Source organism: Cricetulus griseus, chromosome 8 (genome assembly GCF_003668045.3).
Source record: "Cricetulus griseus strain 17A/GY chromosome 8, alternate assembly CriGri-PICRH-1.0, whole genome shotgun sequence".
NCBI classification, from domain to species: Eukaryota; Metazoa; Chordata; class Mammalia; order Rodentia; family Cricetidae; genus Cricetulus; species Cricetulus griseus.
In genome coordinates, this window is record NC_048601.1 from 83192258 (window position 1) to 83219576 (window position 27319).

A 27319-nucleotide genomic window follows, 5' to 3' on the forward strand; every position below is an offset into this window, starting at 1 on the left:
GTTAAAGCAGGGCATGGCTGTGTGTACATGTGACCCCAGCACTGGGTGACAAAGACAGGCAAATTCTGAGAGCCCATGGCCAGCTAGCTTAACTGAAAAAGAACTATACTGCCCAACACTGGGCATAACATATGAGAGGTATTCTTTTCAGTTTTGTCTGTTCAAACAAAACTTGCAACATTTTTTAATGTTTTCTCTCTGACCAAACACTACAGTGGTCATGAGGTAATTAAGACACCAGTTCTGCTGTCCCACAGCATTAAGGATGCAGACACAGTGCCAGACAATTGAAATGCCATGTGTACATGCACACCCTCACACTCAGCCTCTCTCACTCTGTCTCTGTCTCTGTCTCTCTCTCTCTGTCTCTGTCTCTGTCTCTATCTCTTTCTCTCTGTCTCTCTGTGTCTTTCACACATACACACACATGAGCACCAGCTAATGCGCGTGTGCAAATAACATAAAGCTAAAGCCCTTGGAACACAAAACCTTTTCACCCTGTTTCATTCCTGTGCACATATATTTGCCTGTGACAATGAGAATCAACTGCCAAATAAATAGTCTGAATTATATAGAAACTTCTAAATTCACTACTTAGTCTTCCCTTAAGAAGAACTAGAAAAAAATTGAGGGGATTAAAAGTAACTGTCAGTTGGGTTTATTGATATATCACTTGCATATCATAAGGTTTACCCATTTGAAGCATGAGATTTAATAGCTTTCAGTATATTTGCAGAATTGTGCATCAATTGTAGACATTTCATCACCTAGAAAGACACCCAGTGTTTAGCTTTCAACCTCATCCCCATGCTAGGTGACCTCTAATAGCCTTTCTGTTTCTGTGGACCGCTCTTCTCTGAACTCACAAACAGAATGCTATGATTATATCACATGTAACATCTTCTTACTAGCTTCTTTCCCTTCCTATGGTGTCTTCAGATTTTATCCACATTATGGCAGGGAGCAGTTCTTACTTCCTGTTTATGGATGAATAATATTCTGGTTTATGGACATAGCAAATGTTGGTATTCCATTCCTTAGTTCATGAACTTTTCCTCCTTTTTCTCTTAATGTTTAAATGTTTAATGTTTTATCTCTCTACCTATTTTTACTCTTTTGCAGTTTTATATATTTATATAATGAATTTTAGTCACATGCAGAAAGAGCTTTGGAGAATTCTGAAAATATGGTCTCAACTTTAGAGCCAAAGGGATCCTTAAAGGTTGTCTTTCATTTCTCATGTGACTAAACTCAAACCCCAGAAAAAAATAGTTGCCTAGCCAAATACATAAAAATACATGTAAAATTCCTACCCAGATATCTAAATAAAAACCATTTATACACAAAGTTGATGATCATGGCATGTGGGGCGATTAACAGCACAATTAATGGCAAGATGTTGTTATCTAAAAGAGAAATCCACTAACCAATAAAAAGAAGTGACATACTCACCTTGTTTCCAGAAGTATGGAAGTCTATGTGATAGACACTATTCCAGAGACTGAAAGTACCTCTGTGGCCAGAGATGATCCCCTGTATAGGCATGAAGTAAGTGCTAACTAAACACTTTAATTGGAGGCCATGGGCAATGTTGGTGAAAACATCAGAACACTGTTCTCCACATAATTCCAAAGGATTTCCATTTCAAATGATAGACATACTCTTATGCCAAAATATTGCAAATAATGTATTTGTTTAATTGTCCTATGCATTTTTAATAAAAAGGAAATTGATTTGGAAGATCACCTCTATTAGAATACTCTATTATTTTACTTGAGAAATAAGGAAGCCATTTTTAGCTCACTTCTTACAACTATTATAACTGTTGATTTAGGAAAAAAACAAAAGTATTATGCTTATCAAAATCTGAAGTTGTCCTCTAGTTCTTTCTGTATTATAATGGGTAAACTTGTTTTATGGCCACCCATTTGGGATTATTTCTCCTTGTCTGTGTTTTAATGTGGGGCACTTAGATTCTTTCATTCCTAGTATAGCAGGACTGTTTTGTGTTGGTAGAGATGCTTTGCCATCAACACAGGCAATCAGCTGCTGACCAGGAGATTCAGGAGCTGTGTTACATCTGGGCTTCATTCATTGTCAATAGACACACCAAAACAGGATTCCTAATTCCAAATTGCATGAAGTGTTTTCAGAGAGCACAACTTGATAGGGATACACTGGAGGAGATTGCAGCACTCATTTTATGCATAAAATGCAGATGAACTTTGTTGGGACCAAGTATAGGCTCATAGACTTTAAAAGTTTTAAGTGACTCTCTTGAGGTCTGTGTTTTTCTTGTACAAATTTCCTTGTAGATCTCAAATTTAATTTTCCCTCTAAAGTCCACATTGTCACCTTGAGATTACACTCTAAAACCAGTTTGGTTTCCTTCATCAACTACAGATTTCTAATTATTATTGACAAACCATCAAATACTGGATCCCAGGAACAAAATAACCATTTCTCAGCCAATCTTACCAAAGCCCAGTTGTTTAGTCTCAACTTGATAAAGATGTGGGGGTGGAAAATGGGCATGGTGAACTGTAACTGTAGTTAAAAACAAGATAAATGGAAGCCTCGGAAGATTGTTTTTTATATTAGAGTACCTATGTAATTCAGTAGAAATAGAGATTGTGAGCAGTTAAGAGTTAATTGGAACTAAGACTCCTAAGGACTCATTTTCAGTAGAAACTTGGCTTTACCAAGATCTAACTTGAAGGCCTGGATAGATTTTCTCAAATCCCATCACATGAGCAGAGCTAAAAGCACAACACAAATGACTTTGCAAAGGCAATCAGCAAAGTGAAGATGCAACAGAGCATTACTGCATTGTCAAGGTGAAAATAACCCCCGCAACAAAACTGGAAATCAGACTATGGCCAGAACAGACCACTCACACCCTGCACAGACCACTCACACACTCACACACTCATGCACTCACACACTCACACCCTGCACAGACCACTCACACACTCACACACTGCACAGAGCACTCACACACTCACACACTCACACACTCACACTCTGCACAGAGCACTCACACACTCACACACTCATACCCTGCACAGACCACTCACACACTCACATACTGCACAGATCACTCACACACTCACACACTCACACTCTGCACAGAGCACTCACACACTCACACACTCACACCCTGCACAGACCACTCACACACTCACACACTGCACAGAGCACTCACACACTCACACACTCACACACTCACACTCTGCACAGAGCACTCACACACTCACACACTCATACCCTGCACAGACCACTCACACACTCACACACTGTACAGATCACTCACACACTGCACAGACCACTCACACACACACACACACACACACACACACACACACACACACACACACTCACATACTGCACAGACCACTCACACACTCACACACACACACACACACACACACACACACACACACACACACTCACACACTGCACAGACCACTCACACACTGTGCTGTTTTTCTAAGTGACTTTTACTTACTTTCATCTCCTTCACTTAACAAAAACTTGGGTGCCCCTCTCCCATTGGTGCCACTGCCCCAGGTCACAGCTGCCTACAGTACTCATTGTTCCCCATCACATCACCATGTTTCTTCCCTGGGCCTCCAAAGCCCATTATCTTATCATCTTGTTGAGTGGTTCTCCATCTAGCCATCCTCTTTTCCCCTAAATGCCTGTGTGGCCCTTGGAATTCAGTATGGCTTAACTCCCAAATCTCACCAAACTTGCCAGACTACACAGTGCTGCGGAGACCAAGGGTTAGAGACAGACTGTGCCCACAGCATCTCGCCTTCACAGCTAATTAGCCTTCCTTGAACATGTTTATCTCACTTGAAACATCTGATTGCTAATACTTTCCTCTGAGGATATCCGGAGGAGTGAAGGGGACAGTGTGTATAAACAAAATCCTGGCCTGTGTCGAGCTTTCCAGTCAGCAGTAGTTGCCTATTCCTGTCTGTGCATTCTGGGAGGGTTGCCATCATATGTTACTAGCCTGTGCATCATTGGTACTTGTCAGTGAGTCTAGAAAGTAGTAGGAACTCAGTAGGAAAGTAGTAGGAACTCTTTGAAAATGGGCACCTGTGCAGGTCAGTGCAGAGCCCACACTCCCCCAAGCTGCTCACCGTGGTCTTGAGCCCAGGACAGAATCACAGCAGAGCCTCCAGTTACCTGGGCAGTCCTCACCAGGAGGGAGGAGCATTGGGAGTTGAGGGAGAATAATTGGCAGTGCCTTCTTCGCATCTGTCATTGTCCCCAAAATTCTGACATACGGAATTACCAGTTGCGAGCTTATACACCTATTAAAAACAAAACTGTTAACAAATCATTGAACTTGTATAACAATAGTACGTGTTGGAAGAAGTTACTCTTGTTTTCTCCCCTCTGAGGATATCTACCTACTACTTTGTTTCAATGACTAGAGTTGAATATATTTTAAATTAATGACTAATGCTCCAAAAATATTTCCCTGTCAACTAAGCTCAGCTGCTGCAAAGAAAGCTGCTCCTGAGTTTTGCATCTTAATTTCCTGCCCCACTAAGGGGCTCTTTCTATTATTATTACAAAATACCAGTGACCATCACTTTCCTGTACAAAGCCTCAACAGCACATGAGATCTTCTAGCTGCCTTGAAAATTAAGTTAAAAACAAACAAACAAACAAACAAACAAACAAGAATTTCTTTAAGTTTCAAACAACCTTTGGATTTTCAATGAGGTCAAATAGCTTTCTTTTCCTGTTCTCAAGCCAGAACAAACATTGGCAAGGCCATATTCAAACATCACCTTGCCTGAACATACCCTCTTCTGGGTTCTGCACACACAGAATAGTGTTTACATTACAGGTGTACTGACGGGACTCAGGCCTCTAATTGTGCAGTCAGAGAAAAGTCATTATTTTCTTTTCCTTAAGTAAGCATGGGAGAAAACCCAGACTATAGTTGCAATCACATTAACTTTTGAATAGAAAAGAACAAAGCTGTTTAAAGTAACCAACATACAGATTTACATGTCCTAATTGTCTGAATTGATCTCACAAATGATAGACAGTGTGCATCTTTAAAATATTTAACTATAGCATTGTGGGAACACCCACAAAATCTTGTTGCTGTTTCTATTCAGCAGCCGTTTCCTGGGCACATGTAGTATATTAGGTACTTAGCTAGGTATCAGGCACTTAGAAAAAGACACATCCCATAGTGAGACAAGCTTAAGATCCACTGTGCACTCAGCACTCTCACACAGCTGTGAGCAGTGTAGGGGAACCTGGAGCTGAAGAAGCAGCTCCCTTCCAGGGGCCCAGATCAGATGGCCCTTGAGGTAAGACTCAAAGCATCGACCAGCCCAGAGGTACAGGTGGGAAAGAGGAACAATGTGTGCCGGAGGAGAGGGTTACAGAGAAATGCTATTGCAGAAGCAGAGTGCTGAGGCAGGAGGCACTTGATGTGCCAGCTTTCAGCTTTTGGGATTTACCCCAAATGCAGTGGGGAAGCAGAGCAGGCTGAGGGTGACTTGGCATGCCCAGCAGGGACTGAGTATTGCCACTGTGGAAGAGTCTTGCAGAGAAACTGGAAAGTCCAGATGCAAGAGACATGGAGAGGCTTTCGGAGGGAGAGTGCATGGAGAGTTTGGTGGCTGAATAAAGATCAGGGAAAGATATAAACTTTGAAGAGGACATTGGCTTGTTAATGGGATCTAAATACTGTAACATGAGTGAGCATTCCTTTTGTGCTGTGGCTTTTAAACAAGCCTTAACGCAGGACTCTGCAAGAAAACACAGTGTCAAAACAGTTAGTGGGTGGCTGTGGTTTACATACCTTCTAACTGGATGGAGGGACGCAAAGGAAATGGAAGAGAAACTTACCTCCCCACTCCTGGATAAGAATTCCCCTCCCTTTCCATCGCGTGCAGCTATGCTCACCCCACTCGGTTTCCTACATACTGCAAGCTGTTAATCAGACAACCAGAGCTGAGCAGATTATGTGGGTAGAACTGGAGTAGAATGAGACGATTCTTAGTTCCTTATCAAAGTAATAAATAGTTCTTTGAATTTTTTTTTAACACAAAATCTTATGTTGCCCAAGCTGGCCTCAAAGTCCTTATGTAGAAGTTTCGAGCTGCTGGTCCTCCTGACTCCAGTTTTCTCAGTGATGGCATTGCAGGCATGAGCCAGCACACCTGGCTCTATGCAAGTTTTGGGGCTCAACCCAGAGCTTTGCACATGCTAGGCAAGCACTCCACCAACTAAGCCACTTTCCAGCCTGACTATAGAAGATAGCACAGGTTATAAAGAATGCTGCAGTCATGGAGTAAGAAGTTCCTAAGAAGCATGCGGAAGGGTCTCCTTCACAGGTTCCTGAGATGTGGTCACAGTTGCCTATGCCCTCAGGGGAGATGATCCAAGAGACTTGGGACATCCTGTCATTTCCCTTGGCCTACCAGAACTATGCCATTTTGTCCACCACCAGGCATATGTGGAACAGTTTTCTGTGCATCTCTTCTCCCTCCTTTGAGTCAGACAACACATACTATTTTGGTATTTGGGCTCAGGATGGTTCTGGCTGAGGGGCTGACAAAGAAGGTGACTGCCCTCATGAACAGATCTTAATCCAGGAGACTTCCCTTAGTGCATTTTACAGTATCCATGGGACCACAGCACTTTAAAACCCTGTTTCTATACTCTCCACCCTTATCTGCCTGCCAATATTCATAAAGCCAATTGACAGGTTAGAACCTTCATTTTGCATACATCTATTTTATATTTATACAACTATTACATGGTACATCAAAATGGAAAATATCCAAGCAAAATAAGAACAATGTGGTGACATTTGTGATAGTGTTTGTATGTGAGGAGACGTATAAAAGTAGTTCACTAGAGTGAGAGCCTCGGCAGGGTTTTGAATACGTTTGGAAATGAAATCCAATGTCCACTGATTCCCCAGAGACAGCTAATCTTGTCTTGAGAGCATATCCCTTTGCAGCGTTGGGCATGGTTGGGTTCAGGAGAATTTGAAAACAAACAAGGAAACAAAAGTAACAAACATTTTACTCAATATATAGGTTATAGTAGGTAATTACCAATACGGAGTCAGGTAGAAATATAAGGGTATTTAATAGGGAAAAGCCTTACTTACAGAGCGGACCAGCCAGCCGGTGGTAGTCTGTATAGCAAGAAGCAAAGAGAAACCGAAACTGAAAACGCAGTCCCCCTACTCACTCTGACCACGCCCTCACAAGCCCTCAGGTACTCCTGTAGCCAGCCCCTAAGAAGGCGTGGCTACAGCTTCCCCTACAATAGGTTGTGAGGACTGATGTAAGAAAGTACCACAGCCCCAGGAGCTTAAAATGGCAGAAATGCATTGTCTCAAGTTCCATCAACTCTGCAGACCTGGACTTTGCTGGTCATTCTCTCATTGCAGCAGAAATATAACACTTTTTTTTTGCTATGCTCCCAAGTGCTTGTGTGTCCCCATTCAAGTTTCCCTTTTTTCATATTGACAGCCGCACTGACTCAAGGCTTAATGGCGAAGTTTCGACTTGCTTGCCTCTTAAAGGCCCAGTTTCTAAATATGGTCACATCCTTGAGTTCGAGTTCAGGGACATCGAACTTCTGTGTTATTTGCCAGGCAATGAAACACACACACACACACACACACACACACACACACACACACACACACACACACACACACACACCTAAAAATATGTTAAAGATTTCCACCCACAGTAAAGAAATGGTAGGTAACTCCTCTGGCTTAGCTAAGTGGTAAAGTACTCGCTGAGGTCAGGCACTCTAGGTTCAGATGGAGTACCACCAGAGAGAGAGGAGAAAGAGAGAGAGAGGAGAGGAGGAGAGCCAATTTGTCTTAAAGGAAGGCAATTTGTGTTTCTATGGTCTGTGTATAGCATTCTTAGTTACAAACACAGGAGGAAAACTGTAAAGCCGCTGCTTGGGCATATAAGAAAGAATTGTAACTAGCTCCTCAAATTACAACCACAAACGTTTAGCTACAAACTGATTAAAAACTTTTACACTCATTTTCCAGAAAGCATAGGGATTTGTGTGTCTTTATGTTGTTTGTTTTCTGTTCCTGAATGGGGCCAAGCCCAAAACCTAAACAGCAGACCAACACAGGGCGCCTCATGGCCCAGTTGTCATGGCTTGTGGTCAGTGACCAAGCGTGGACAAACTGAGGCCACTCAGGTACGTGCATCACTTCAGGACAGGACAGGAGAACTAGCACTAGAGGGAAAATCTGAGATCCTGAGAGATTTGCTTAGCTTTCTGCTTTCACTTCCTCATTTCCTCTTTTCGCCTGCCTTTCGCTTTTTCTTTTTTATGTCCTCACAGATGGTGTTCCTCATTTCTAGAAAGAGTGGAACCTGACTGTTTGTATTTGCCTATTTTTCTATAGTTTTCAGTATCCAAGAAACACTTTAAAAATCTCCTGCTTTAACTTAATTGAGATTACATTTAAAGAGTGAAGATGAATATGCAAATTATGTTAACATTTTTAGTAATCCAACATTTTAAGGGATTAGAAAGTAGAATTAATTGGATTATAAGAACATTTGAAAAGAGGTGGAATGGAATGACCCCTTATTCTGGGAGTTCTCCCAACAGTTTTTGGGTTTTGATTGGGTTTTTTGTTTGGCTCAGTTTAGGGGTTTTGGTTTGTCTGTTTCACACGTAAAACACAGTGGTTTTTCTGTTCCTAGTTAGCTTGCTGTGATCTGCATAGACATTACCTTGTGTGGTTCCAAAGTTGATGGCACGATTCCCAGGGCAGGTGCCGTTTATGTATACAGCTTATCAATGCCAAGCACACTGAGAGTTCAGAAGAGTCTGCCAACACCCTGATATCTAAGCTATTGCCACTTCAGTTGTAGCTTCTTAGATGTGAGCTCTTGGGGTCTGTGCTAAACATTCTTCCCACAAGCAGTTGTTTTTAGAGACTCGAACACCTCATACCTGAGGGAGGCAGTAAGCATCTGGTTGTGTTACATGAACAGCAAAAGAAAAGCAAATGAATCCCGAACTGTTTCAGTTTGTCACTGGTTCAGTCTCACAGCCCAGCTTTCTTCTTCATCCACAGTGGCTCATGAGTCTGTTCTTAAAACTTGAAAGTGAATCAGAAATCTAAGTTTAGAATTCAGGCAAAGGATTATACTTAATTTAGAACTTAAGTGAAGTCATTCACTGTCTTTGGACATGACTAAGATTGTCAGAAAATGAACACCCATCAAGAATTTATCTAAATAATTTGGGGCCAGGAACAAAAGTCTATTTGTTTTGACAACTGTATAGAAATGATGATCTTTCTGATGTTTCCTATTCTGAACTCTCAATTTTGTGAAACGGTTCATTTTTCTCAATGCTGTTAAAAAGAACTATCCACTATCCTAGATGATTTTTTTTTCTTAGAGCGAGTTCAAAATTCAGGGTAGCTTGAAACTTTTATCAAAATTGTTCTAGTATTAATAAAAACTTGGGAGTCAGATTTTGGGATAAAAACCTGATAGATCCAAAGATCGGAGTGATGATAAGCTGACCCTGCTTGTCTATGCTTCCCAGTTCAAAAAAGCCCTTGAAATCTCCAAATCCCTCCCTACTGCTTCCAGTGTCTCTCTCTATCTGGCTCCCTTGGTCCTCTGTACCTCTATGGTTAATTCCAATCAGCTTGTCACTGACTCTGCCCCCTATTCAAGGTTAACTTTATTAACAGTCTCAGAGTGTCAGTGCACACAAATATCCAATAATAGTAGCTATGATTCTTCATTAATTTATTTAAAATCAATGCTTTAGTTGTTTAAATTGTACACATTTGTCAAAAAAATCATATAACTATGCCCCATGCAAGAGTACTTTTAAGAAAAGAAAAAGAAGAAATATGTCTATTATTTATCCAATTTAATGTATTTACCTTCATTTTCTTTGCATATATTTTTGTTCCATGAATGGATTGCATTGTGCTCAAAACTAATTATCCATAAAATGTAACATATAAAGACTGTTTCATTTTACTTAAATTCCTGGGCTTTCTTTTTCTCTTTTAGAGTGCTTAAAACTGATGAAAATGACAGTCTAAATTTATAATTTCTTACTTTGTGCCTCATTGATGAATTTACTTTGGGCCAACATAGCCTGAAAAGATGTTTGCTTATGATCAAAACCTGTATTTTCATCAAGAGATATTCTTGGACTGTCATAGTGGCCACACCTTTAATCCCAGTGCTAAGCATTCAAACAACCAAGCCACAACCCTGACCCATGACAAATTATTTTGATGAAGTAAAATCAGTTAGAAGACAATAAACAACCAAGACAGTATCAGGTGTAAACATAAGTTGTACATATCATTGGCCAACATTAGTGATGTGGGAATATTGGGGTGTCTTTGAGGAGACCAGGGCCATTCTCAAAGACCAAGATCCCAGAAAGTAGAATGGCTACCAATGGGGCCCCAAGCCAGTGGCATTCGGGTTCTTGTCTAGAGAATTCAAAGAATGAACTTTGAGAACCACAGAGGGTAAGTTTTAAGGAGAAGTTTATTATACATTCCCTTAACAGAAAGTGAAGGCAGAGCTCCTATGTAGCAGCAGGAAGCGTCCCTGGGGTTAGGACACCATCAAGCTACTAGTTCTGGGGACTTTTTTTTTTTTTTTTTTTTTTTTTTTTGGTTTTTCAAGACAGGGTTTCTCTGTGTAGCCTTAGCTGTCCTGGAGCTAGCTCTTGTAGATCAATCTGGCCTCCAACTCACAGAATCCTCCTGCCTCTGCCTCCTGAGTGCTGTGATTAAAGGCATGTGTTACTACCACCCGGCCTGGAGACCTTTTTAAAGAACTTAAGGTACACAGTGGGCTAAAGCATAGGAAGAGGATGAGCTAGTCAGTCCAGGTGGCCCAGCCATGAGGTGTTCGGTACCCTGCCGAGTTTCAGTCGAATTCTCATGTGCAGCTTCCAGGCAAAGGGAAAAGAAAATGAGCCAGGAACTAGCATCCTAAACCCCCACCAAGGCCATCTCTGCACTGCTGCTTTGGGGTCTCTGCCCTACTGACCAGTTTCTAGTTCCTATTCTCACCACTGCCTGGATGAGTTATGTCTCCACTTGGAGCTTGCTTTTCTGGATAAATGAGAGCAAGGGCCAAGTGCAGGAAGAACCTTTATAGGTAGCCAGGCCAAGAAGTGGTTTATTCTATTCCAAACACTGCTTCTGTTTGCTACAAAGTGTAACATTCACCCACAAAAATTGGAAGGCACAGGGACAACCTTGTTCAGAGCCCTGTACCATCTGGCAATGTGGCCCAGCACAGCTGAGAATGTAGTTCAAAAAAATCATAAACTTCCTTAAAAGGGAGTTTTTCTGTGATTGACGTTTTAACTCCATTGCACTGTTCTCGTGTGAACTTTGTAAGTGACAGTGTCATGAGAAATTGTCAGGAGGTTGGGCATGCTTGCAAATTCTCAACACTTAAAAACATACATGACTAATGTAATGACTACAAAATACATTGTGCTGAACATATTAGTTCACTGTAACTTGTTTCATGTTAGTCTTAAGGGGTTCTAATGTAAGAAAGACTTAAAGCCCTCACTTCACAACATAAGGCAATATTCCTCTCCTGTAACATGAAATCAGCACAAGTTTATACTGCTAGCTTTATTGGCCCAATGTTAGCCTTGGTAGCTCTTTGATACGAGTCCTTGATTAGAGAACAAACCCATTTTGTCTAATGTTTTCTAGGAAGAGTTTGAAGTCAAACATGTAAGTTTCTTGTATGAAGTTAGCTCCCTGTAAAACCACTGCTCCAGATGGTTTCATTGCAACCAACCTGAATGTAACCCAGATGTGGTTCCCTCTGACTCTTATCCATACTAGCTGAATGGTACCAGCATTACCCATAGCCCATCCATAGTAGTCTACAATGAAGCAACCCATCACCCTTCACATGGGAAGAAAGTTCTTAGCTAATTTATGCCTGTATATGTATATACATGAACAGTGGTATTGTGTACAAGAGAACAGCTGAACAAGATTAAAATGGCAAACCAAAAATCATAGGAGATTGAAAAATAGTGTGTCAAATGGTACATGCCCTGCTCTAGCTAGAATGTAACATTTTTTTCACCTCTTAGAACAAGTGAGAGAGAGAGAGAAGGAGGGAGATGGAGACAGGGAGGGGGGGGGGAAGAAAGATATCTCATATCATTGTAGTAAGATATTGTTGACTTCCAGGTCAATATTGACACTTGAGTCAAACAATTCCATTTTCATGAATGATGCTTAAGAAAACAAGTAAGCAGGAGAGACTCACTTCACGCATTTAAAAGAAAACATAGTTTACTAGAAGAAAAATTGTTAAGGAAAATTCTAGTGTGTATTTTGCATTTAAAAATCAAATGTCTTTATATTAACCTTCCTATTGTTTCCATTTTGTTTGAGGGACTTGAACTGTGTTGAGAATTTTTTTTATATCCACTCCTGGTATCCATTACCTGTTATACTTAGTAGAGCAACCCCAGTAGAACAAATATCATGAGATTTGCCTCAGGGGTGTGCTTTTTACCCATAGGAAATCACTCTTGAAGTAGCCCACGTGTAACAGAGATAGTTGGTCATTAACTTTACTTTTGCAATAAACTTTGTTAAAATGGTTGTGTCTGCAATAATTCGTAGGGTTTGTGTAATAGATGAGTGATTGAGTAAACTTGTTGGACAATCTAGTTAGACAAAGCTGCTTCTTGAAATGTGATATAAATTACTTTTGTTTTAGGGTTATCTGAGAATATATCTGATAGGCTGGCTTCTGTGAAGAAGTAATTAATGTTGGCTAGGTCCCAGGGAGAGTGTTTTGTTAACTTGAATAAATTACAAGATCAGCAGTAACGTCACAACTTGTGACAGGTAGAACAGAATTTTAGTAAATTTAGATGTTCTATTAATAGAAACTATATTAATCCACAATTTGTTTTTCTTTTAGCTCACAGGAAGATGAAAGACCTTTGTCACCTTTCTATCTGAGGTATTTCTTTCTTTCTTTTTTCTTATTCTGGTCTACTATAAGACTTAGAGGCGAGTTAAAGTTCCTTTGGGTTTTCTTTTCTTTTCTTTGAGATAGTCTCATATATCCTGGATTATCCTGGAGCTTACTATGCAGCTGACGATAACTTTGAACTTTTCATCCTACTGCCTTTATCTTTGGCGTTCCAAGATTACAGGCTTGCACTACCACACCTGGTTTTGTGTGGCACTTGAGATATTGCTTTTAGTGTTTAATATAATTGTAAAGACCTGAATGGGACATTTTTATTTTAAATTCAGAATGTAATTCCAGAAACTGCCTGATAATAAGGCAGTAACCTAAGTAAAAAGTCTAGCCAGGCACACCACATGTCATTAACATACACAAGGCCCTGGGCTCAGTCCTGGCACACAGAGATCCGTGTGTGTGCATGCATGTGCGTGCGTGCGTGCGTGCGTGCGTGCGTGCGTGCGTGCGTGCGTGCGTGTGTGTGTTTGCGCACACATGCATATACAGTCCCCAGCCCTGAAGAAGACTTGGATTCTGCTAGCTCATTTTCTGTGGAGTAGTGAAACAATGAACTAAGTTCTCAGCAAGTTTATGGAGTTCAGGGTTGTCTCTAGTATTTACAAGTCCAGAGTAACAACTATTAATAGCAGCAGGTCAAGATAACAGATTTCAGGACAGAAGTTAGGTGAAATCACACCAGTAACTGAATACCTACCTGCCGTGTCACTGGGGTGTTTTATGCTCTCTGTGTGAGCCAGGTCTTCCTTATTGCATTTCTTTCCTAACTACCCTCTCACTTCAAAATGCTAGAATTGTGCTTCTCAACCTTCCTAATACTGTGACTCTGTAACCATAAAATTATTCTCATTGCTACTTCACAACTGCAATTTTGCTACTGTTATGAATCATAACATAAATATCTGATATGCAGGATATCTCAAATTTGACAGCTATGAAAGGGTTGTTTGACTCCTGAAGGGGTTGCAACCCACAGATTGAGAAGCACTGTGCTAGACTATTATACAACCACATAAACTAAAAATGTTGAAGTTTTTTAGTCTTGCCTTAGTTTCAAATTCTACTTTTTAAAGGAAATACAAGGTTATATAATACATAACTTGTTTATTGACTTCTTGTTTGTTTGCTTTTAGTCTAATTTGTTGCAACCATCACAGAGTTAGATTTAGATTTTTATTTCAATAATTTAGAATGCCAGGACACTGCTGAGTAACTGATTTCCCCAGGGTTCTGTCCTTCACCATGCTATGTGCCAGGTTTCCGGCTGGGGCAGCCCACCAGTGCTTGTTATTTTCTTTTTAAATCCTGGTTTCATCCAAACTGAGTCTGCATAATTCTGATCGTAGGCAATCTCAGCTGTGCAGTCCCTGTGGACATATGGAGGTGTCACCCTAGAGTCTGTAGTGACTCTGAGATCGTGTGTAACGCCGGTGGTAATGCAAACAAGTGATTGCTGGCTAGTAAGGGAAATTAAGTTTCACAGAGCACAGGACTGGGTCACTGGATCATACTGCCTATTAACAGCCTTTTTCTGATGGTCTTAATTTTGTGACCCTGGTTGACAACAATCTGTATTTTAAGTAGTGTTGAGTTTTATTTTTATGTTTACTATGTTTATGGTAGATGTCAAAAATGCTTTTATGTCTTAAAAGATATATACTTTTAGTTAGTTTTGCAGTATGAAACTAACCTTTTTCTCATTTCCTAGACTGTAATCGTTCCATAGTACTGTCCCTAAAAAGAAATTCTAGATTGGTAGAATGAATGTCAAATAAAGGGGCTAGGGATATGGCTCAGTGGTTAAGAGCACTGGCTGCTCTTCTACAAGACCTGAGTTCTATTCCAGAAACTACATGGTAGTTCACAAGAGCCTGTAGTCCAGTTCCAGGGACTTGGATACAGTCATACATACCTGAAGACAAATCATCCACACACATAAAATAAAATTTAAAATAAAATCCAAAGTAAAAATCTTAGAAAATAAATTAGGGTAAAAGAAAGTTCATAGTGTATTTATTGGACTTTGGATGCAAGCTACTTGCTCTATTCAATGTTAGGGTCATAAACACTAAAATGTGAGGACATTAGGAATAAAGAATGAATTTGCAGAAGGATAGCTCCGCAGGTAAGAGCCTTGATGCTCTTTCTGAGAACCTGAGTTCAGTTCCCATCCCCCACATCAAGTGGCTCACAACCTCCTGTAACTCCCTCACCTCACCAGGGCATCTGAAGTCTTCTTCTAACCTTCTTGGGCAAACACATACACACAAACACACACAAACACACACACACACACACACACACACACACACACACACACACACACACACACACACACACACGAGAGAGAGAGAGAGAGAGAGAGAGAGAGAGAGAGAGAAACAACAATAATAAAAATTCAAGAATTCGTCCTCCTACAAGTCTACATTCACAGCAGAAAAAGAAAAGCTAGCACCAGGCACTATTTTCAGATAATGAAAGTTCAAAGTAGGTCCAGCTGTTGCTTCACAGAAACACAAATAGTAGTCATTTAACCTGTAATTACAACTCCAAAAGTAGTTTTTTTTTTCTTTTTTTTTCTTTTCTGAGTAACATTATATGATAGTCTCAAAAAATAATACAAGAACTTGTTTGGTACAAGTTTATCTTAACTTTTTTTTTATTTCTCACTTGATACTAAATTACTGAGAAAACATGATCCCATAATCATTTGCCTGGTTAGTTTGAGGTAGACTTTCTTGCTATTCTCTCATAAACCATTTAAGTAAGAGAAAGATTGTTAATTATTATTAATCACTGCTAGGTACTTTTAACTAGACATGTGACATGTCTGCTGATGAACACATTATAAATAAGTGCACATTTTTTGTGTTGGGTCTAATAAGTGAATAATGCTTAGCTGATTTTAATATATTTTCATGTTTGTACAACTTCCATTTTTTATCACTTTATCACTTGAGTCCTTGGATTTATTGTCAAAAACAGAGTTATTACAAGACTCATAAAGTCCTCACTGATTTTATAAGATATATATATATATATATATATATATATATATATATATATATATCTTTACATTCAAAGTAATATTTTGTCCATAGAAAGAAAAAATGGATTAAGAGCTGCAAACTGCTATTTCCCAAATAGTAATGCTGAGTACTGAATGCTATATACTATATTTTGATGGGTTTGATTTGCTAGATTTTTCTTAAGGGGAGGAAGGACCAACTACAGATGAGGCATATCTGCTGAGACAGATACCATAGCATCAATAAGGAGCCAGGAAGAGTGGTTGGGATGAACAACTGGTCAGTAGCAGGTTTAATTCTAGAAGACCAGCATAAAGAGGAATAGACAACTCAGGAGGCTGTAGTCTGGGAGTGGGCAGCCTCCGCAGAGAATGCAATGGATCAGGATAGGGAAGGTAGAGCAGAGCAGTCCTCTGGTCTCAAAGGAAGGGAGCAGATAATCCGCAAGGTACATCACAAAGGTACCTCGCCCCTGGTGCTCAGCTGGTGAGGCAGGAGCATGCATGAAGGGCCTGGAAGGAGGCAGCAGCACACCAATGGAGGCCTCCAGGGCTAGGTTTGGCTGGAGGGTAGCGCACAGGAGCAGGGAACCAAAAGGGGCCGGCTTTCATCACCTTGCTTCACTGCCATGGGGTGGAATTTCTCCCTCTGTGACTTGCAGTTCTCTTCAGAGTCACTCTGTACCCTGTATTTCTCTCCTGGGCATTTCAGTTGCTTCAGACCTCTCTGCAATAAAGCAAGACTGTTGTTAGACACCAGTGCCCATACCCTGGGTCTGAGTAAATACCTTCTGTGGTAACAGTTCAATGTCCACTGCAGTCCCCTAACCCTGCCTAGCCCCGTAGAGAGCCAGTGTCTTTCTTTGAAAGGGAAGGAAATAATAACTACAGAGCGACACCTGCTACCACCGTGGAGTTTACTGCAGTTACAGTAGCTCAGATAGTGGATGTCATTGTTCCCCAGATTGCTCCCTTGGGATCAACCAGCTCTAATGAAACAATTAGGGAAATGAAAGCGAAGCAAAAACTTCGGTAAGCCCTCGACTAAACAAACACATGCCTGTGCACGTTACCCAAGGAACATTCTTGGCCAGTGAATCCATACTCTGTTCTCTTTCTGCTTCTAGCCAAAACAGGAACCCCCCACCCACCCCCCCCAACTCACTTGATCAGATTAGCTTCAAAGGCAGCATGCCCTTGATGTTCTTCCATGCCCTGCTCGTCCTGTTGCTGTCTGCATTCTTCCTTCTGGCATCTGGTCAGATCGGGCTGGGAACTGCTAGTTACCTTTCCATTTGTCTGAGTTCTCAGTGTCTATGAACTTGGCTTTGGGCTTCCAAAGCTCATTTCCACCAGAACCACTTCCTCTCCACTTTCTCATCTCCCACGGCTCCCACCCCACCTACTTTCAAGCTCCTGGTGCCCGTCCAACCAGATTTTACGCTTGAGTCCCATACAAATTCCTGGACCTCCTGTGTGGCCTGGGCTTCATCTGAGTCTGAGCTGTGTGCTTCGTGGCAGCCAGTCTCATGGAGCTGTTGCCAGCCACATGGTTTCTTCGGCTTGGCCCTGATATGCAAACTGAACCTATCCTTTGGTAAGGGACCAGTTCTTGCTGGTTTCCTTTTTGATGCTCCTGAACACCAGTAGCACAGACACTGAGATCGACAATTAATAAATGGGACCTCCTGAAACTGAGAAGCTTGTGTAAGGCAAAGGACACAGTCAGCAAGACAAAACGGCAGCCCACAGAATGGGAAAAGATCTTCACCAGCCCCCCATTCTGTTGTTGGACACTTGCCACTGCCAGCCATCACTAGAAACTACAGGATTTATAAGACAGAATTCTGTGCCCACTGACAGTTAATCACTCCCCCACCTCAACCCCAGTCCTTGACAGCCATCATTCTGCCTTTGTCTCATGTCTTTGATGCTCTAGACATCTCACCAACGTGGAACCATGCAGAATTTATCCTTTTGTGACTGTTTCCCTTAGCATAGTACCCTTAAGGCTCATGTAGCATGTGTCAGAAACCCAGGACCCATGGACTGAACTCAGATCATCAGGTTTATTAGCAAGTGCCTTTAACAGTTGAGCTGTCTTACTGGCCTAAGATGCTTCCATCTTTGGCTATTGTAAATGGTGTGACGTGTGAACATGTTTGTTAAAATTGCCAACTCCTTCATTTCAGTTCTATTAAATATGTACCTAAAAATAGAAGTGTTAGACTTATTCTTTAGATGCCCCCATACTGTTTGGTATACAAGCAGCACCAATTTACATTTCTAATAGTTTCACAAATTAGAGTTTCAAATTTTCCCATCCTCACCAACAGCTGTTAATTTCTATTTCTGATAATATCAACCCCTAAAATTTGAAGCATGGGTAACTCTTCAAATATTGGTTCCCTGGCTAAGAATCTAAATCATATGTAGAATTGGATGTCTATCTTTGAAATGTATCATAGGAAATTTTTATGTGCAGACCTAGCTGTAGACCAACCTGTCATCAGTATGACCAAAGATGAAAAACTGTAATGTTTGACAGTTTTGAGAAACTCTGTCTTTTGTTTTTGATGCATGATCATCGTTGATCAAACTTTTTGCATAGTAAGAGATAAGTATCCAATCTAGGCTCCGTGTTCTCAATGTTAATGAAAACATTGGGCTTGTGTTTGGACTCTACTGAGAAAGATCCATCACATAAAATTTTAATGCTTTTCTCCCTTGGCTTTCCCTTGGTATGATAAAGCAAAGGAAAATTTTCCTTATTAAAAATGACTCATCCTGCCTATATCTCTGGCCATTTTGCTCTTCTTCTCTGTGGCTTCATATTGACTTATCTCTGTAGGAACTTCAGACTGGAATAAAATAAAAGTTTGTAGTTAAGCAGGTGGCTGACTACCCTCACTGACATAACTACTCCCAATTTCCTTCTTAAATTCCAAGAATGTTAGAAAAGCTATAAACTTAGAGCCAGTGCTTCAAGGAAAACCAAGGTGTCAAAGACTGCCCATTAATGTGAACCTTGAAGTCTCTATGTTCCATCTTCTGGTCAAAACAGATAGCCAGAAAAAGAAAAAAGGCATTTGGGAGAAGGCAGAATTGGAGTCCTTTTATTATCTGCTTCACTGACCAGAAAAACAAGCAGCATTCCCCAAATGGAGCAGAGACTTAAGTCATCAGAACAGAATTGTGTGTTCCTTTTTCACCTCTCTGTCACCACCAGCTTCTTGATTTCCCTATCTATTCAAAAGACTGGAATACTTAGCATACAAAACAAAGAAAAGGAGAGAAGATACCCCTGGGATGCTGGCTACTTAACCAAAGCATTTGAAAAAGGTCTCAAAGCAGGGGGATTGTTGGATTTAGTGTGTGCTTCAAAGTATATACTGCACAAAAGCAAACTAATTTTGTGTATGTGGTTTTTCAGTTTACTCCTAACTGTGGAGCAAACAAGCAAGTCTACCTGAGAAAGCTTAGCACATTGTCCTAGGGCGGACTTGTGGGCTGCCTATAGTCAGAAGGGCATTTGCCCACAACTATTTGGACTATGGCATAAATTCAGAACTAATCAGCTCACCCAGGTTATTTGGAAATGACGTCTTGATTTATTGTTGCCCCTTAAGAACCCTTTAACACAAAGAAATGGTTTGGGATTTACAAAACAAAATTATACATTAAAGGAAAAGATGGTATCCCCTGAAAATTTGATATGAAAACAACTTTTTACTTGAAAGGTAATACTGTTCATCTTCTCAAAAGATGCTCAAGGATCTGACCAACCTGTTTGAAATATTAGTAAGCATCTGTTGGAAATACACATTTAGGTCTGAAATAAAAGACAAAGAGTTCTGGAAGTGCACTGACATAAATTTAGTTAAATTGGCATTACAAGTGCACTAAAAAACTGTGAGAAGCACTGAAGACCAGATACTTTTTAATGATTTTGTCAGATTTCTTTTATTTAAATTAGAAACGATCTTATTTTACATATCAATCCAATTTCCCTCTCTCTCCCCTCCTCCCATGCCCCCTACAAACCCCCCATCCCATCCCCCTTTCTACTCCCCAAGGAGGGTGAGGCCTTCCTTGGGGGATCATCAAAGTCTGACACATCATTTGGGGCAGGGCCTAGGTCCTCCCCTATGTATCTAGGCTGAGAGAGTATCCCTCTATGGGGAATGGGCTCCCAAAGTCCATTCATGTACTAGGGATAAATAATATTCCACTACCAGAGGCCCCATGGACTGTCCAGGCCTCTTAACTGACACTCATTCAGGGGGCCTGATTCAGTCCTAAGCTTGTTTCCCAGCTGTCAGTCTGAGGACCATGAGCTCCCCCTTGTTCACGTCAACTGTTTCTGCGGGTTTCCCCAGCCTGGTCTTGACCCCTTTAGAGCAGAATCAAGTATAAAACACTATCAAGCAGATATCATGGTTCTCTGGCTCTTACAGTCTTCCTAACTCTCTTCCATGATTTTCCTTGAGCCTTAGGTGTAGTGGGTGCATCGTAGATATAGCAGCTGGAGCTGGGCATCCCATGATCACATCTTCTTAGCATTTTGATCAGTATGATCTATACATCTCTATAATAGCCTCCATTTGTTGCCCAAAAAAAAAAGGTTTTTTGAGGGGTGAAAGCTATACTTTTCTATGGGTAAAAGTATTTAGAATACAGTTTAGGAAATTAATGGTATTGCATTCTCCTCTAAGTCTAATACCTTCTCAGCCCTGGGGAATTGACTGTGTTTACAGTGCCAGGCATTAATTCTCTACTCTCAAGCAGAAATCTTAAGACCTATTAGATGGCTGTTGGTTTCCCTCACAATAAAAGTACCATTTTTGCAATACTTGCTGGACTGGCCAAGCTGCACCCATGAAATCTCAACAGCATGGTTGCCTAAACAAGACATCAGTTGACATGCCAATGTGGACAGGGGAAATTTCACAAGATCTGGCCCCTTGATGGATTAGCTATAGATCATCAATGGCTGCTGAGAAAGGAAGAATCAGTTTTCTGTAGGATTGAGCTTCCTGATGAGTTATCCAATCCCAAAGGATCAGCCCTAAACAAGTGTAGGAGCAACACTAAATGGAGTCAGTAGGACTCCAGTTCTGGGAGTTCCACTACCCTCTTCTCCCCTCCCTGGACACCAGGCACACATGTAGTGTACATACACACCTACAGGCAAAACAATCATACACATAAAATAAAATAAACCTTTAAAATTTAAAAAGAAGAGGCTGTGAATTTGAGAGAGGGTTGAGTCATGAAGGAGTTGGCAGGGGAGAGAGAGGGATGGAAATGATGTGAATACAGTACTCAGGTATGAAATTCTCAACAAAAAAGGCCAGAGAAATGGCTCAGTGGTTAAGAGCAGCTGCTGCTCTTGTAGAGGTCTCGGATTCAGTCCCTAGCCCCCCACCTTACCTCTGTGGGCTCCTGCATTTATGTAATGCATGTGCATACATTTGGACACACACACACACACACACACACACAAAGAGAGAGAGAGAGAGAGAGAGAGAGAGAGAGGGAGGGAGAGAGAGAGAGAGATTGAGAGAGAGAGAAAAATAGGTGTTTTCTTTTAAATTTTCAAAAATGTAAACTAAAATTTAAAAGTCAAGTGCATGATGAAGAGAATTTGAGTTCTTCTAGAATGAAAAAGAAAAGGATAAAAATTAAAACTACGAAAGAAGTAAAATTAGAAGTGATGGTTCTAGCTGAAAACTCAAGGATTCTAAGAAAGGAACCATTATTATTGGAAACTGAAGAGAAGTCATATACATAGCCTGCTCATTGAGAGGCACATCAAAGAACAAAGCAAACAGACCAGGTACTATGCAGATGTGAACAATACATATGAATGTGGGAGCTGTACAGACAGAAATGCATCAGTGACAACATTTACAAAGAGACACAGGAAGAAAACAAAGATGCAGATACTAAACCCACACCGGTCAATGGCTCCAGTATCCACAGTAATCATGTTGTTGCTTGCTCTTTGCAAAAGATCTTACCCTATGAAGCATTTTAGTAATATATTCTAATGAAATAACTGTTTTTAGGCATGTTTACAGAATTTTCTGGAATTAGCGGGTGATTTGAGAATAATGTACACTTTTATTGAGGACACTGAGATGTCAGGCCACAGAGAGTGAGGTCAACTTCAATGAACTTCAGCTTTCAACCCTTAAAATGGGCCCAGTATCTACATGGCCTGTCTGTTACATTTAATACTTTTGCCTAATAATGACCTAGTATAAAAACTAAAAAATTCTGAATTTCTTTTTAGGCACAAATACACTAAGTATCTAAAACTGAGAACTCTTAAAAATCAGAAAAAGAGCTGGGCAGTGGTGGCACACGCCTTTAATCCTAGCACTTGGGAGGCAGAGGTAGGCGGATCTCTGTGAGTTCATGGCCAGCCTGCCTAAAAGGAGGGCATGCCATTTCAAAGTATCTTTATCTAGTTTTGTAGATTTGAAGCTCTTGGGGTGTGTGTGTGTGTGTGTGTGTGTGTGTGTGTGTGTGTGTGTGTGTGTGTGTTTTCTTTTTCTTCAAACCAAGAGCTCTAAAAAAAAGACTCTCTTGTCAACAGACATGTGCATCTCAGCACACGAAAGTTCTAGAGACCAGTGTTGTGAAGCATAATTAGCTTAAGAAAATGTAGTTTGGATTCTGCTAACAGAAAAAGCCTAAAGGAATGTACGTGCACTATAGAGCATATGTCAGCTTGTCGGCTTAGAGTCTAGGTTAATAAATGATTTACCAACAGAACATGCAGATACACCATCACTAACAGTAGCCATGCAATGAAACTGACAGTAGTGCTGGGACCATGTGTGAGCTTACTTCTTTCAGCTTCCAGTATTTGCTCTATCAAAAGTCAGGAAGGGGGCCCTTTTGTATGCCATTTATAATGTATAAGTAAGGAATTTTCTTAATATGTTAGTTAAGGGCTCTGAATAAGTATACTAATTCCTGTTTTAATACAGAGAATTCAAAAGCTTCATGAAATAAAGAAAATATTGTTATACTTTAACTTTATTGTTCAAATGCATTTTTGTTTACATCAATGTCTTAAATGTCCTCCTAGAATGAACCATAGCTTTACAGGCAGCCCTTGTTGCTGTCATTAAATTTTCTGATAGATTTTGTATTGGTGATTGCTAAGCACATCCCATGGAATTGTAAAGGTGGCTGGATACTTGACCACAGCCACTTTGGTTTTTAATAAAACTGCTTGACTGTTAACTACATCATAATAACTAACCAACTGTACTTCTAGTCTTTCATAATGACTTACATTTGGGGGACAGTAAACTTGAATCTGATTCAGTGTTACTAAGTTTTAGAGGTAAACAGATCCTAGCCAAGCCTCTCATTTTTCTGTGTGAAGACACCAGCCCAAAGCAGCCTAGCTAACCAGTGGTCTGTCTATGACTTCATCCAGTTTCCAGCCAAGACCAGAACCTTGCCTTTTCTGATTCTCAATGGAAAATGTGTTCTCCCTTAAGTTCTTTAAAATCATGCACAAGCTACATAAACTAGAAATTCTGTATTCCCCTTAAAAAATAAAAACAAAAAGTTAGCATATATTTGGTCTAAAATAAAAATAACAAAAATGAAGACGATGTAACTATTTGGTGGTGTACTATCAGTTCATTCATTTTTGTATCCTGAAGAGAAATTCCTATGACTGATTCGGGTGGCTCAAGTCACTTTTCTTCTAAGTTATGAGGAAGATCTTAACTGATTTTCATTCACTAAGATTAGCATAAGCTAGGCATGGTGACTCACGCCTTTGATCCCAGCACTCTGGAAGCAGAGTCAGGCAGGCAGACCTCTGTGACTTAGAAGCCAACCTGGTCTACAAAGCAAGTTCTAGGACAGCCAAGGCTACATAAAGAGAACATGACTCAAAAACAAAAAACAAAGAAAAAAAACAACAACAAGATTGTCATATTATGTCCTTATTAATTTGTTTACAACATTGGAAATGGTTATTAACTAAATAATTGAAATTCTGAAGAATTTTAGTGCAAGGATTAAGAACCTTGCTATTTGGTGTATCTTTTAGTGACCAACAATAGCATGAGAGTGACTGACTAAGGCTGTAGCTTGATGGTAGAGCTTTTGCCCAAATCCGTAAAGCAGATCTTAGCTCCCCCTTCCCTTAGACCCAATGCATCACCTTGCTAACAAGAGCATGGGCCAGTCCTGTGTATGTTATGGCTCTGATGCACCTATTTAGAGAGTTACAAATGTCACAACCTGTCCCTTTGGTTTGGTGGCTTTTTCTTCCTCACAATTTGCTTCTCCTTACCCTGAAACAAAAACAAAGGAACATAAAAATATCAGTCTGGAGTGGAGTTGGCACAGTAGCTCAGTGGAAGGGCACTGTCTAGCATGTGTCAGGCCATTTATTTTAGTCCCAACACCACAAAGCAAACAAGCAAATGCATCCTCTACTTTAATAGATGAAGAGAACAACACAAAGAACCAAGTATATGAGAGATGAAAGGGAAAACATCTCCTTCTGGGGCCAGCGACCAGACTGGTTGGCGGCCTGTTTTTGGAATGTTCTTTAGCATTTAGCACATCTGACTCTTTGCTTTTCTAGGTCTTCCCTAGTCATTATTCAGTCCATTCTGGCTCCCCAAACTGAGATTGTGTAACTGTATTGGGGAGCATAGGAGTTAATTATACAGTGTTGGATTTGTGGAGGGCTAGCCACAAAACTTCCCTAGGGGCACTGACTGTTCCAGTTCAGGACAGAGACAGCAGGAGTTTCTTGTTGGCCACGGAGCCTGGGAACCACTGTGACAACAGGCACTGTGGCCAAAAGGCAAAGTCAAATGCTAAGCTTTCACCTCTACGTGCAATCATGCCCCAGTGTACGTGATAATGAGCTCAGGTTCAGAACTGAAACCTTGTGAACTATGTGCTCATCTGTGTCTCACCTCCAGAGCAGTGGTTAGACTGTCTAACCTCTTCACTGAAGACAGGAAAGACAACACACACCTCATAGGTGACCTGTGAGCTAAAGGAAAGAAATACATGCAAAAAGCACTTAGTTCAATATCTGGAAAACACTGAGAATTCAGGGCTTTTTACTTATACATGCATGTATTTATTTGTTCTTAGTTTTCTTTTGCACAGTGAAATGGTTTGGGGTTTTTCCTATCTTTGGGCATAAGTTAGAACTATACTTCAACTGATGAAAACTGCCTGGGGATGAAATATGATTATTGGCTCCCTCTGGGATAAGGATTTCCACACCTAGTGTGGTGGTGGTGGTGGTGGTGGTGGTGGTGATAGATAGAATCCTCCAAGTGGCGGGTCCTGACATGAAGGCTCTGAAATGTATTAGTACATAGGAGCAGAACCTAGGTGATTGCTCCTAGATGGTGATGAATGTGTTGAAATTACACCAAATGAATTAGCATTTAGGTTTGTTGAAACACATCAATGGTAGTGATCCCTAGTCACTTCCATCTTTTTCCTGTGTACTCAGCCAAGTAGGAAGAGAAAAGGAAGAGACCATTATATAAAAGCTAGCTTGATAGACTTAAGAATCTGCTCAATGTTTGACTTTCTTTTTAGGAATAGAAATTTAAATCTTGACTAAGCACAGGGTTGGGGGTGGAGGGCTGTGAGAAACACTTTTAGCTTGGTGAACTTGAACCCTCACCTGGCCTTGTGAGCATGGACTTCTTCCAGGCAGGAGGGGACTCTGATAGGTGATGTGGAATAATTGTTTTAATTATTCCAAAAGGCTTCGTAGAAAATAGAAGTTCATAAAAGTTCAGACAAATGTGCTAAATCATTTGGTACAGGGAAGTATCACAGATCTTGACAGTTTCCATCTTGAAGAGTGTAGGGAGGCAGATGTGCCTGTGGAAAAGACAAGTTGGAAATGGTTATGTAGGAATCAATGCCGGCTCTTTGTTCTCTGGACCCTCTGGACCCTCCTGACCTCCATGAGTTCTGAGCAGTTTTAGAGACATGCTTATGTTTGCAGGCCTGGGACAGCAGGTGATAGGCAGTCAGTCATCAGCCATAACACTAGTGCCACGAAGAAGAAGGCCACAAGGAAAGAGAAGGCCACAAGCCCTGACTACAGCATCAAGCTTAGAGCTACAAGGTGGTTTCTAGGGTCAGTGTTGGAATAAGTAAATGGGCCATCTCTTTGTGTGGCACAGTGGAAGAGTGCCCTGCCCTGGTTGGTGACCATCAAGGATACCTTGGGTCCTGTCTGACTCTGCCATCCTGGCACCCATTCAGATGTTGGTTCGCCATCTCTGACCCTTTGGCCAACCTGACTTTCTTTCTCTCTGCTTCTTTTCACAGTGCTCATGTATCCCAAGTCAGCAATGTTTCAACAACTGGAGAGTAAGTTATTTGTTTTGGGGCGGGGGGGGGGGAGGGAGAATGCAACTCTAATGTTGTACAGAATTGCAAGATTGTAGTAAGTCTTTATCTGTCCTGCCAGCTAACTCCCAAATCACTACACGGAGATCACATAATTATGAAAACTTGGCTAATAGCTTAGGCTTGTTTGCAACTTGCTCTTATAACTTAAATTTACCCATATCTTTTAATCTACCTTCTTTTATGTTGCTTGGTTACCTTTACTCTGTACTGCCTATGCTGCTTCCTCTGCATCTCCTTATGTCTCCTCCTTCTCCCCAGCATCCTCTCTGCCTAAAAATACTGCATAGCTATTGGAAGTTCAGCTTTTTATTAAACCACATCTGGGAAGAGTGACACATCTTCCCAGTGCACAGAAAGATTATTCCACAACAAAAGATTAAGATAGGAAGCAAGCAGTGATTTTTTTAAGCTGTTCATGTCTAGAAAGTTGCTACATATGTGATTATACACAGTCACCCTCCCCCATTTGAAACTACCAACTAGGTTCTTTGCTATTTTCACTGTGCATACAAGGTGAGCCTTAAGTTTAATATGTAGCCCAGGCTGGCCTTTAACTTACAATCCTGCCTGTGCCCCAGTGCTAGTATCATAGATGTGTGTGCCGCTATGCCTGGCACTATTAGCTTTTGGTTTATTTCAATAGAAACAATGTCAGTAGAGGGATATTCTCTCAGCCTAGACACTCGGGGGGGGGGGCGGGGGGCGGGGGGGGAGAAGGTGAGAGGGATCTAGTCCCTGCTCCAAATGATATGACAGACTTTAAAGATTC

General features: G+C 40.8%; 1 protein-coding gene across 1 annotated transcript in view; it reads left to right on the forward strand.

The window, feature by feature from the left end:
* Fam13a (family with sequence similarity 13 member A) overlaps positions 1-27319 on the forward strand; it is a 92363-nt gene that overhangs the window by 4693 nt on the left and 60351 nt on the right. Inside the window, exons 2-3 of the mRNA XM_027429742.2 lie at positions 13011-13052; positions 26467-26508. Of these exons, the coding sequence (XP_027285543.1) occupies positions 13011-13052; positions 26467-26508 (84 nt within the window). The remainder of the gene's footprint in view (positions 1-13010; positions 13053-26466; positions 26509-27319) is intronic.